The 13,598-nt window shown below is 43.6% G+C and overlaps 1 protein-coding gene across 1 annotated transcript; it reads left to right on the forward strand.

Moving 5' to 3' along the window:
• Positions 1 to 466: 466 nt before the first annotated feature.
• On the forward strand, positions 467 to 13,424 carry dmgdh (dimethylglycine dehydrogenase). The gene is made up of 16 exons (XM_041059635.1): positions 467 to 684; positions 1,305 to 1,473; positions 2,270 to 2,368; positions 2,461 to 2,625; positions 2,746 to 2,950; positions 7,882 to 8,130; positions 8,259 to 8,457; positions 8,538 to 8,707; positions 8,798 to 8,951; positions 10,297 to 10,462; positions 10,666 to 10,796; positions 11,451 to 11,668; positions 11,863 to 12,020; positions 12,149 to 12,208; positions 12,403 to 12,537; positions 12,646 to 13,424. The coding sequence occupies exons 1-16, from the start codon at positions 563 to 565 to the stop codon at positions 12,856 to 12,858; spliced, it is 2,613 nt and encodes an 870-aa protein (XP_040915569.1). The 5' UTR covers positions 467 to 562; the 3' UTR covers positions 12,859 to 13,424.
• Positions 13,425 to 13,598: the final 174 nt, after the last annotated feature.

Raw genomic sequence — 13,598 nt, forward strand, 5'->3', positions numbered from 1 at the left:
TTCTGCTTTCAGCAGATTAACTTGAAAACACATACATCAGTCTGCTCAGTGACCTCAAACATCCCATGAAATATACATTCATGGTTCCCAGATGATGAATCTTACTGTCTACTTTGCTGAGTTTATCTCTAGCGCCACCATGAGCTTGACATTTGGAAATTTGGTGCATTTCTTAATGTTCCGTCAAAGATAAAGTGCAGTAACTTTGATGATGCTGTAACTTTTCAACCAGCACCATCGTCGGGTCAAAATTTCAATTTTAACCAGGATTTTAATTTATTAATAAACACCGGAAAAGCTGATGACATCCACATCATCCTGAGCGAATCCACATTTCAGGGGTCTGAAAGTCTCTGGCACTCAAAGCGTTAACTTGGCTGAGGGCTGATCTGGGTACAGTTTCGTCCTAACTCGGTTGTCGACCTGTGGGCGTGCCAACACGGCTGTCAGTGCAAAACTGGGATATTTGTGACTACACAGGACAGTACAGGGGTCCAGTGAGAGGGGGGCCGGTTATGATTTGAGCTGCTTGTAGATTTTTAAAAAAAATATTTTCTCAGTTATGTCTCGGATATTAAACCTCGTCAAAGTTCAGTTGCGGAGAGATTTAGCCGCGTACCGAGGGACTGCTCGGCTTCCTTTAAGGACCATCTGCTGCACCGCAAGAAAACACGCTGAGGAAAGGTTAGATAGATCAGTTTTCCGCAGAGGCGATTCGACTTTTCATTAAACACGTCCCTGTTAATCACAGATAAGGCTGTGGCACAGCCGTAAAAGCCTTCGCTGCTGTGTTTGCGTGCGTAAAGCTGCAAAACTGATTTGATTCGTGCAGGAAAACTTCATGTGAGACGCAGGTTTGATTCAGAGCAGTTAAACAGTCAGTGTAAACCACGTTACGGTGACTTCGGTCACTTCTCTGGTTGCAGGTATAACACATGAAGTCACGGTGTAAACAGGCTGCAGAAGTGCACCTGTGCAAGGTTCATGTTCGAGTTCACCTTTAACTCCTCCACAGCTGCAGCCTTTACTGCATTAACTGATTAGTCACTTGACAGAAAATTAATTGGCAGCTATTTTTATAGTCAAATAAACACTTTCGTCATTTGCTGGTTCCAGCCTCTTAAATGTTTTTAGTAAACTGAGTGTCTTTGGGTTTTGGACTTGTTGGTCCAAACAAGACATTTGGGATTTTGGGTCTATAACAGCCATTTTCCCCATAATTCAGAAACGTTAATTGACACGTGAAAAGTATAATCAATACTGAAAACCTAAACTCCTTCTCTTTCTTTCTTTCCCTTTTCCAGTGATGCATCCTCGGTTTTGGGAAAGCGGTGGAAGGACACGGCGGAAACTGTCATCATTGGTGGTGGATGCGTCGGGGTCAGCTTGGCGTATCACCTGGCCAAAGCTGGCATGAAGGATGTGGTGCTGCTGGAGAAGTCTGAGCTGACGGCTGGATCCACCTGGCACGCTGTACGTCTCCCAAACTCTGCATAAGGACCCTGCTGGTCTGAAGTGTCCCCAGGTCCCTGGGTCTTATACAAAGTTTGTGTAAGACCCAGGTGGTCTGTGTCGCATAGTACCTTCACAGCAGTATCTGAAATTGCTTTCGTTATTGATTAATCTCCTGATAACTTTCTTTATGAGTTGTTTGGTCTATGAATGTCCTAAAACAGTGAATAAGCCTCATTATAGTTTATTAAGGCCCATGTTTATGTTTCAAACAGCTCATTTTGGATTAATCAGTTGGTTATTTCCTTGAATAATGTTTTGGCTGTAAAATCACTGAAGCTCCACAGTGCTGAAGACAAAGTAAAAACAGATCCTCACAATTTAGAGGTTTCTTACTGGGGCATATGTGCCAATCGTACTGGGATTAATATTCCAGTTGACCGCTGAGCCTGAAAAGCGTTTCTTCCTCAACAGCCTCGTTTAGTGAAGGCGTTTACAACCATTTCTGTTTGTGTCGTTCAGTAGCAGCATCACATCCATCGAGTGCAGCTGTCATGCTATAGGTTTTCAAGGCGTTCGAGGTCTTGACCCACTTCTGCACTGTCCCTCAGTCACTTGTAAGCACTTCACTGTAAGGCTATTAATACATGGCTGATGTGTCAGAGGAGGGAACTTACGCTTATTCAGTTACTCTGTTCGTCTAGAGTCTGTCCCAGCATGCACTGGGGGAACACACTGGACAGGTCGCCAGGTTGAAAGTCTGCATTGGATATTTTCTTATCGTCCGTCATGGTCAGTTGTGCATTTTGTGTTTCAGGCTGGTTTGACAACATATTACCACCCGGGCATCAACCTGAAGAGAGTCCACTATGACAGCATTAAATTATACGAGAGGCTGGAGGCTGAAACCGGACAGGTGAGGGGCTGCGCTCATCTTCCACAACTCTGATGTGAGGACGTGTGTTTGTTTCCGCCGCCGTGAGTCCCTCACGCTGTCTTTCTCCATAGGCGGTGGGCTTTCACCAGCCTGGCAGTGTCCGTATTGCTTCGACGGCGGCTCGGGTGGATGAGATGAAGTACCAGATGACCCGCACGCACTGGAATGTGACACCACAGTACTTCATCGGACCCGAGAAGGTCCAAGAGCTTTTCCCTCTGCTCAACATGGACAAGGTCAGTATGAATCACAGTAACGTCACTAATACATCTTCATCAATTAGTAAGAGTCAGTAATGATCATCCACCACAGTGGCAACAACTCGTCGTTCACTTTTGTTCATTTTCCTTTTTCAGGTGTTGGCAGGTCTGTACACCCCTGGAGACGGCCACATTGACCCGTACTCTCTGACTATGGCTCTGGCGGCCGGGGCTCGTATGTACGGTGCCCAGATCTACAACCCGGCCCCGGTCACTGCCCTCAACCCAACCGCTGATGGCAAGTGGGACGTCCAGACTCCTCACGGAACGATCCGCGCCAATCGCATTGTCAATGCAACAGGTTTGTGCTTGAACGCTTGTTTTGCAGAAACATGGAGATTAATGATGTTTATGTTTTCGTCTCTGGTGCAGTTTCAGCTGAAAACAGGGTTTAAATGTTCGGTTTGTATCATGTAAGACTGCCTGTTCTGCTCCAACAGAGATATTAGATGGACAATACAGGACAAAGACCTGACTCTGAGTCAGCTGAGAGCAGAGGGAGATAGTTTGGTAGAACATCTACTGAAATATTAATAAGCCGCTGTATCAGTAAAATCATTCAATATAAAAGAAACTCATTAAATTGAAGCCATGATGATGATTGAATGGTACATAGAATACTAATTTTGCATTAACTTTGTTATAGTTGGCAGAGTATCTGTACATAACCTGTTTGAAAATTCAAAGTATGAGGAAATCGGCACAGAATATCTAAAATCGATCCTGTGCGCCAAAAAAAAAAACAGATTTTATAAACACCACTACAATGCACACACATCCCACAGTCACTGATCTATATAACATGTTATCTGTCGCCACTCCACAGCAGGAGACCTTTGCCCACACGGATAACTACTTGCATAGTTCAGAGAAAAGAGCTTTTGGCTTGAACTGGGTCGTACCAGTTCTGGGGGGATTTTGTTGGCAGCGACTCCCCTCATCCCTGCTGCTGCTGCTGCTTGTTTATCTGCCGAGGTTCAGGAATTTGCTTTAGTCTCTTTGCCTCGTCTGTCCTCCTCTGTAGAGGATGTTATGTAACATATAGCAACATATAGGTCATGCATGTTTTTCATTAGTCACCTTTTTTTCGACGGTGCATTCATTTAGAAATGAACCAGCAAACAATAGAGATAAATGTGAACATATATGATGTGAAATACAAAAAAGAAAGATTGGATTATAAATTTAATTTATATGTACTGAAAATACAGTGATTAATTTACTGTGTCCCTGAATTTTAATCAGAATTGACTGTATGTGGAATAAATGTATAACATATAAAGAATTTAAACCATCTATACACAGATGGTCTTAAGGGTCTGACGTGCAAAGTAGAAACAGGATTTGAAAGATTAGCAGCAGATGAAACAGTAATTTGAGAGATGTGATGCAAAAATCTGTTGGTCCTGAAAAATCTTAAAAATATTGATTTGTTTCCCAGGAAGAAAAGTTTTTAAAAGTCTTAAATTTTGCTCACAAATAAATGTTTTTCTAGCCTACTGCTGGTGGCAGTAGTGTTAATTATAAACATGTTTTTGTACGTGATTTTATCTCAAATAAGCAGGAAAATCTCTCATATCATGCAAAATTTATATACGGATCTTAAATAAATAGCTAAGTTTCGAACTCTGCAGAAACCCTGATGCATAATTAAAACAGTGTGTTGATAGTTGCTGCAATTCCAAACTGCAGTTAAACTGTCAATAGCATGTTAAAGACCTTGCAAACATCTCTTCTACAGCTCGTTCACATCTCGTTGCTCCATACTTTCTCTCTGGATTTGCACATTCTGTAGTCTGGTTGAAGCCAGTTAAGTTGTGTGGCTCAGCTGGCCCTTTGCCTTCGCTGTGTCCAACAGCCAATCGTAGTTAGCCAGCAGTTCAGCTTCCATCCAATCTTGAAGCAGCAGCACATGCACACCTCCTGACAGACAGTTTTTAACTTTTTGTTGCTGGGCTGATTCTCCTTTTTTGTGTGCAGGGTCTTAAACTTCAGACTCATGCTCATGCTTGATTTGTAATTTCATTGTAAGTCACACCTGTGTGTTTGTTTGCATGCACTCTTGGTTCACAGTGAGCTAAGTTAAAATTTTATTGGTCAGAAATACCAATTTTCAGCCTGATTATTGTGTGTTTAAATGCAGGCTTTGGAAAACTACAGCCACAAAACTTGTCCAAGACTCGGGGTCACTGCGTTTCCCTTTTCTATGTGGAGTTTGTGTCTGTGATTTAAAGGTTCCTATGCAACAACAGATGCTTTCTAGGCTGCAGGCATAACCTCAGTGGCAAAGCAGCTAGTTTAAAATTTCATCCTTACAACATACCACACAGCAAAGCAGGCAACTCCCCAGAAATAACAGCAACCTCAGTCTTTTTTAAAAGCATTGTACTCGTGTATTGTTGCAAACCCAGAACCCACAAGCAGCTGTTTTGTTGAGTTCACATAACACCAACCATCTTTAGTTTTGCATATCTTTAGTTACAGATTTTATGGCTCTTATTCTGTCCTGCTGTCTCCGCGGAGCCTCATCTAGAACCTTGACCACTTATTTTTCTCCAGCCAGAAATTTCTCCCTCCCCCACATTTTATTTCCACAACTTCTGCTCACTGTTTGAACCCGAAGTATGGGGTCGTCTGGAACACAGGCTGTACCCCTCCGTCCCAGCAAAGTTATCTCCCCTCGCCGGGAAGCCTAAATAAAGGTCAAAGGTCATACTTCTTGGAATGTGACCCCATTGGATCAGTTTCAACATATCAGCATTGTGACACAAAGGAGGATTAGCAATGTTTTGACAAATTTACAAACCTTTTAACGCTATTAATTAGGTAAAAGTGAATATTGTTACAGACTAATTTCACACAATAAAGGTTTGGTCAAGTTTGCATTTGTGAAACCACTTTAAATCGCAGAGGCTCAAAGTTTCGACCATTTATCCTTTTGTGCATTATGTTTAGCTAATGCTTACAGCTGCTCTGCTCGCTTTCTCACTAATTTTTGAACACCTGGTGTTCAGAAGTTACAGCTATCTCAACGTGTATTTTGTAAAGTGAGCTTCTCCACCGTCTCTCATGTACACAAGTAACCTGCAGAAGTAGGCCATACCATCCTGGGGTATAAATATTTTTAGCCTGATTATTATAAGTTTAGATCCGCAAATAGGGTTTAACAGCATGGAAGGTGGATGTGGACGTAGCAGGACCTCAGAGTTTGTTTTGTTGAACTTGTTTACTGCATTCATCAATGCACTATTCCTGTGTAACCCAGTGAATGGGGCCCAGTGTGCAGGCGTCTGGTAAACATGCTTCTCTGCAGCCCAGCTCTTGCCTAAAGTGCCTGGGACCTTAACAACGTGGTGTATTTATGCTCCCCCCACCCCCCCCAGACTTCACCTCGAGATAACGTTCACATGTAATTGCATTTTGCATGCAATTACAAAGATTAACACAATTTGGAATATATTTAAACTTTAAAATTAAGTTAAACTTGTAGAGAACTGTTAAGAGGAATCACTCTTGCAGCACATAGCTGAAGATAGCAGCAGAGATTATCAGGTCTTTCTTCTCCAGCTGGCTCTGGTCACAGCAGCTGAGTTGGCACAAGGTCCACATTGATTTTTGTTAAGTTCACATGTCCCACTTCCAGACTTAAAACACAGCATGTTTGTTTTGTGGCTGTTACTGTGTAAACCAGGTTATGTTGTATGTCAGGGGTTTGCTAACTTTTTTTAAATGGCAGAGACTCTAAAATACTTTACACTCTAAAATATATTGAATCTAAATGAAACTGACTCTAACATTTAGAAAAAGACTGAAAAGGTGAATTGTGTTAGACCGTGAACAGAACTTTTAGTCTGACATTTCTTTGGTTTTATGGCTAAAACTTTACTGTCATTAGCTTTGTTTTGCAGATGCATGGAGCTGTTTTCAGTGAAAAAGATCTGAAAAAGTTAGAACATAATGGAATGTGGTGGGGACCAAACCAGAGCCACTAGGAATGTAAATGATATGATCCAATTAAACAAATTGTCATGTTTTTGTCCATATTTCCGTCAGGTGACTTTTATTTCAGCCCGATATTGTTAGGTCTTTGATGTATTTATAGAGGAAATTTCACCATGTGAAAAACTGCTCTTGTTACGTAACGTACATAACCGTAAACCCTGAGGCTACCAGCTGGCTCATGCTATGAAACTAAATAATATCCCGTGTGCTCACAGACAGTCCAGTGTCTTTTGGAAACACATGAAATGTTGGCAGTTTGCCTTGTCACTGTGGCTTGGTGCAGCGGAGCAGATTGTGTTGTAACCGTACGAGCTCCTGTGACTGTAAAATCCAGTTACGCTCATTTAACTTCAAAACATTTTCAGCTCCTTTTTCAGCTCCTGTGCACCTATTTGATGTTTTGTCCTCTGAGTTTGAGTTTGAACACAGGAGATTCTTGTGGTGTTTACAAGAAGTTCTTCCCTTAAAATATTTTAAATTTCCCTGTGGTCGACACTAAATCATTGTTATTTTCTTGTTCACACGTTTGTCCACATTTCTCTGTGCGTGTTTGCCCATTTGTCTGTGTGTTAGGTATCTATTTTTGTTGTTGTTTGAACATCATGGTGCATATTTCCTGATAAAAACCTGCACATTACAGTGTTTTGCTCTCTGTATCAAGCCACGTGGAAGTCATCTAGCTAGCTCTTATTTACAAGAGCGTCAGATCAAAAACACCTGACGGCGAGAAAAAAATCTGTGCACACGATATCTCCGAAAATAATGAAAGTAGTTAAAGGCCTGTTAGAAAAGTCTGATCGCAACCTGTTAGGGAGCAGCTGTGGCTCAAGGAGTACAGCAGGCTGTCCACTAATCATCCACATGTCAACGTCTCTGTGAGGAAGACACCGAAGTGAAAGTGAGGCACAATGTAAAGCACAGACCAGGGGATTCACTTTTCCTACCAAACGGTAAAAGAGAGGTGTGTTCTCACTTACAAACACATTCGTTCATCAAACTTTGCGTGCCCACCAGCAGATATAAACTTTGTATTTTGGCCCAGTAAAGTGGAGAACGTACTGTAACAGCCCTGCACGTTTTCCAAAAGAACAGTACAGTGGAAGCAGGACAGCCTTAAAGGAATAGTTCCACATTTTGGGAAATTAGCTCACATGCTTTCTTGCTGAGAGTTAGATGATCAATACCACTATCATCCAAAGTGAGTTTAATCTCATCTCTGTTGGTTTCCAGGTTTCTGGGCCAGGGAAGTGGGCAAGATGATTGGGTTCGAACACCCAACCATCCCAGTGCATCACCAGTACGTAGTGACGGCAACAGTACCTGAGGTGAAGGCTCTGAAGAAGGAGCTGGCTGTCATCAGAGACCTGGAGGGCTCGTACTACCTGCGTCAGGAAAGAGATGGCCTGCTGTTCGGCCCGTATGAAAAGATGGAGAAGATGGTGCTGCAGGACTCCTGGGTCAGAGACGGTGTGCCTCCAGGTCCGTCTGCCACAGATAAAGCTATATCGATATATATATTCCTTTTCTAAATGTCTGCATGGTTTTATGTTTCCTGTAGATCACACGTTAGGTTTCTTTATACCTTGCGTCTTGTTTGGCTGCTGCAGGTTTCGGTAAGGAGCTGTTCGAGTCGGACCTTGACAGGATAATGGAGCACGTTGAGATGGCCATGGAGATGGTCCCTGTGCTGAAGAAGGCTGACATTGTCAACATCGTGTCTGGACCAATCACATACACCCCTGACCTGCTGCCCATGGTGGGACCACACCAGGGAGTTCGCAACTACTGGACTGCCATTGGCTTTGGGTACGTGTGGAAGGACAGTGGTTGGTTAAAACCAGCGTTCATGTTGATTTAGTTCAGTTCAGTTAGATTTGTGTGTTCAGGTACGGAGTCATCCATGCTGGAGGTATCGGTAAGTTCCTGAGTGACTGGATTAGGAACGGGGAACCTCCCTACGACCTGATCGAATGCGACCCTAACCGCTACGGCAAATGGGCAGACGTGCCTTTCATGTGCGCCAAAGCTCGAGAATCCTATGGCTTCAACAATGTGGGTAAGAAAAACACGAGATGATCGCACATTCACTGGGCTAACACGTCTCTTTTTTTTTTACTGCAGCTGAACTCTTTCCCTGTTTCTCCAGTTGGTTACCCCAAGGAGGAGCGTTTTGCCGGGCGGCCAACCTACCGAACGAGCGGAGTTTATGAGCTGCTGAAGGACAAAGCATCCATGGGCTTTCACGCTGGCTGGGAACAACCGCACTGGTTCTACAAAGCTGGAGACGACACTGGATACAAGTAAGGCCTCATAAATCTCTGAGACTGTCTCTGTTGTTTGAACAAACATGGTCTCCTACTGTTGTTTTGGCGTTTGTTTCATAACTGCTTTTAATTTATTGTTAACTGTTGTTGCTGCCCTCTGATTATCCGGATCGCAGATTCATGCACCAGATGCCCACCACATCCGCTTTCCCATTTTAAAACACCCTGTCATCACTGTGGTGAGAATATAATGATGGCGCCCACATACCAGTGCATAAAGGAAGAAGCTGTGATAGTGTCATGAGTGAACATCTAACTTCCTCCTCTAAGTCTGCACTGCAGGTCAAGAGAACCGTTTAAATATGTGAATACCGCTCTGAAAGAAGAGGACAGCTGCTAACGTTCAGCGACACATGTAGATAACTGTCAGTAACTGGACATAACACAACTTCACCAGATCTGAGTCTCTGAATCTGCACCGTGACATTTGTTAAAAACCACAGATTGATGGGAGATGGTCCGCCGAGTGTTTGGACTCGACCCAAACCTCGAGTGTTGGCCCTCACAGTAGCTGCATACTTGGCACACATCTGTGACACAAACATTTGTCTTTGTACTTATATAAATGCTGCAGTCATAATCTTGCTATGCAACATTTTTTTTCTAGAATGTGTTTTAGGCACATTTGTGGTGCTGCTCCGGGGATGGCAGTGTTGGTCAAGGCTGACATGTCTGCAGCACTGATGACACTGATCAGCCTAATCTAAGATGGTGATCGTGGTGAACATTATACCTGCAAATCAGCAGCATTTTACAGGATATCTGCAGGTTTTGAGTTTAATTCCCTCAAAAATAAAGAAAGGCCTTGGAAGGTTTTAAATATTTTCTTCTCCCTGCATTAATGAAATCAATTAGATCTTTAACAGTTGTTGATTAAATACCCCTGAGGGGTGCTGATGAAAATGCGATTTAATAGTATATAATAGTCCCTACTGGTTTGCCATCATACTCTTAAACTACTGTCTGTGACGCATTAAAAGGGTCTTTAAGTCTTAAAGTTAACTTGGTGAACTCTACTTTAGAATTAGCATTTGTGAGCACATTAGCCTGCTGACGTCAGCAGAGCTCAGCCTCACAGAGCCACTAGCATGGCAGCAGAGCCTTAGTCTTGTTAACATGTTACTTTGGTCTTTGGAGTCTTACAAACAATAGTTTTATAAATCTGTGCTTCTGTTAGAACAATGTTCATTCATTGTACTCGTACATCAGTTTTACATTATTCAATCTAATAAAAAACAGCCAATAAAAAAAAAAAAGTTGCCACTCGTTTACATAATGGATCCAGATATAAAGCAATCATTCATATTGTGCTTGTACTCAGGCCCAGTTTCCGTCGCACCAACTGGTTCGGACCAGTTGGCAGAGAGTGCAAGCTGGTGATGGAGAAGGTGGGAGTGATCGACCTGACGCCTTTTGGCAAGTTCATAGTGAAGGGGAAGGACTCGCACAAGCTGCTGGACCGACTCTTTGCTAACACCATGCCCAAGGTACAGCACGTTTATGCTAAAGTGTGAGCTGTTTGCTTGCTGTAGCTGTGAATGCTGGGTAGTAGATTTGGGACGCATGATGATGATGGTTCCAAATCCATCACTGAAATCCAGTGTAGGCTCATGCATTTCAGCTCTGTTGCACAAGCGGTCCTGCTCTCGCCGCTCTCCAACTCGGTGCCCTTTGACCTCTGTGTTTTCAGGTGGGCCTCACTAATATCAGCCACATGCTGACGCCCGCTGGGAGAGTCTACGCTGAGGTCACCATCACCCAGCTGGCACCAGGAGAGTTTTTGCTCATCACTGGCTCAGGGTCAGAGCTGCATGACCTCAGGTGAAGAGCATCGAACCGTTCACACCATCGCACTCATGATAATCAGGCTCTCAGCACTTCTTTCCAAAAAGACAATACCAAGGGACAATCTACAGAACATGGAAAAAATGTGCCAAGTCATGGTTTCTTAAAAACAGAGAAGCAAACGCTCCTCGGTTCTCATTCACACACACCCAAGCTCAGAGTTGAGTCTCAAGCTGTGCTGAATAAAACTCTCACCGTCTGTTTTATACCACAGAAACCTAAAACCCCTCCGCAGCTGTTAACACAACGCCTCTCCATTCGCTCCAATCGCGAGGCAGCATATTAAATCACACTCCTCTCCATTCCTTCCCCGTAACCAGTGTTCCACCACGGCCACAGGGACAGATTCATGCTGTGTCACGACCTCTAGTGGTGACAGGACTAAACTGCAGATGAGGAGTTCAAGGGGGTCACAGATTAGCCTGTGAAATCCAAAACATGTGGCTGAGATGATGCAGCAGGAGAGATATGTGACACACTTAGTGAGATAAAGAAATTAACTGATCTATGTAGCTATAAAAGAACATATGAATTTACTGCTCAAGTAAATAAGCAGGAACATGTAAGAAGTTAAGTGCGCAGAGGTGCTGTAATGATGTAAACTCTCATGTGGCTTTGAACTTGCCTCAGGTGGATCGAGACAGAAGTCGCGGACGGTGGATACGACGTCGACATCAGCAACGTAACAGAGGAAATAGGCGTGCTGGGCATCGCAGGACCAAACTCACGCAAAGTTCTTCAGAAACTGACAGATGAGGACATGAGTGACGCCGGGTTCAAATTCCTTCACTGCAAGTCCATCAAGTTGGCCGGCGTCCCTGTCCGGGCCATCAGGATCTCCTACACCGGTACTGAGAGCTTTTGTGGAGACGCCTTGTGTTTGTTCTGTCTAACAGAGGAAGTCCTCTCTCGCTCTTGTTAGAAGAAATGAGAATATTCTTCCATTTAGACCAGCTCTTCAGGCCAGTTCAGCAGCGTCAGAAAAAATAGTAACACGAGAGATTGTAGCAGCAGCATGTGATAACTTAAATAACATTTTTAGGTGAGCTCGGCTGGGAGCTGTACATTGACCAGAAGAACATGGCAGCCGTGTACCAGGCCATGATGGAAGCAGGGAAAGACGAAGGCATCGACAATTTTGGCACCTACGCCATGTCCTCCCTCAGACTGGAGAAAGGCTTCAGAGGCTGGGGAGCTGAGGTACACACACACACACACACATACACACACACACACACACACACACACACACACACACACACACACACACACACACACACACGGGTTGTAACTTTCTGCTGAGGACATTATCTTCTTGACCTTTACAGATGAACTGTGATACCAATCCTCTGGAAGCTGGGCTGGATTATTTCATCAAACTGAACAAGGTAACAACACATACATTTAAAATGAGACAACAAAACATCAGATTTTAATGATCATTCATTGTTAATGGTTTATTTATCCACTTGTGTGCCTGAGTACAGCCTCACACAGCTGCGAGCTCGGCTCCAAGTTTCCATGATGCATCCACAACTACAAATAACCTGAATGTTCACTGTTTGTGTCTGTGCGTGTCCAGCCTGCTGACTTCATCGGCAAAGCAGCCCTTCAGAAGATCAAAGCCAAAGGCCTGAAGAGGAAGCTGTCCTACATCACGCTGGATACGGATGATATCGACCCCGAGGGCAACGAGACCGTCTGGCACAACGGCAAGGTTAGAAGCCGTGACAAACCTCACTGACGTCGGCTGGTGAACACATCCTGTTGTGTTTGGGTATTTTGTGGTCACTCACTCCCTCGCGTCCCTCGTGTTTCTCATCAGGTGGTCGGCAACACGACGTCTGGAGCCTACAGCTACAGCAGCCAGCAGAGCCTGGCGTTCGCCTACCTGCCTGTGGAGCTGTGCTCTGTGGGCCAGAAGGTGGAGGTGGAGCTGCTGGGGAGGAAATACCCCGCCATGGTCATCCAGGAGCCCTTAGTCCTCACCGAGCCCACACGGACCCGGCTGCAGAAGAAAGCAAAGAGCAAAGCATAAGTGCGGACTTTCCCCGACGGGTTTGTCACCACGATCCTACTGTGAATTATGACTGAGAGTGTGTGTGATGGCGGTTGTTCGTGTCCGGAGGTCAGCGGCTACTTCAGGGAAAAAGAAGCACATTCACATCAGTCACAACTTCCTCTTTCCGTCCTGTCCCCTGTCCAGGTTCAGCCTGTGACAGTGCTTAGTGCAGTCTTATGAATGTGTTTGTGAGGAATAACAGCTGTTATGTCATGTATTTTCACCACAGTGTCTTAAAGTGTTGGAAGAGTGATTACCTTTTTGTAATTCTGTGAATGGATGTTAACGGTTTACAAGTCAAACAGTTGAAGCATTTTGTGAAGAGGTTTGATTTTTGAAAACAGAAAAAAAAAACAAAGGACAAGTGACGAAGGACAAGTGAACAGTGAAGAAAAGCTGTTAGAAACACCAGTAACCAAAAGAAACAGAAGGTTTGCAAACTTGTACAAAGATTGTTTTATAAATCTGTTTTTTTTTTTTACTAATTTGTAATTAAATTGGTGAACTTTGATACCTGGATAATTAAAGCAATGCACTCACTGTCTTGTTGTCTTGTTTTTTACTCCCTTCCTCAAGAACCTCAATCAGAAAAACAAATGCAACAAAAACCCAAACAAACAAGAACAACCCAAACAATAAAAAACATAACCACCCAACTAAAAAAGGAAAAAATATAAAATAGAATAGACGTTTTTAAAAAAAAAAACCGCGGAAAA

Source organism: Toxotes jaculatrix, chromosome 16 (assembly GCF_017976425.1).
Source record: "Toxotes jaculatrix isolate fToxJac2 chromosome 16, fToxJac2.pri, whole genome shotgun sequence".
Classification (NCBI taxonomy): Eukaryota; Metazoa; Chordata; class Actinopteri; family Toxotidae; genus Toxotes; species Toxotes jaculatrix.

What these genes read in the sequence shown, in the direction of transcription:
- dmgdh (XM_041059635.1), top strand. Translation starts at nt 563, where the DNA reads ATGTCTCGGATATTAAACCTCGTCAAAGTTCAGTTGCGGAGAGATTTA. An exon ending in AGAAAACACGCTGAGGAAAG is followed by an intron (nt 685 to 1,304) that starts GTTAGATAGATC and finishes TCCCTTTTCCAG; the next exon opens with TGATGCATCCTCGGTTTTGG. An exon ending in TCGCATTGTCAATGCAACAG is followed by an intron (nt 2,951 to 7,881) that starts GTTTGTGCTTGA and finishes GTTGGTTTCCAG; the next exon opens with GTTTCTGGGCCAGGGAAGTG.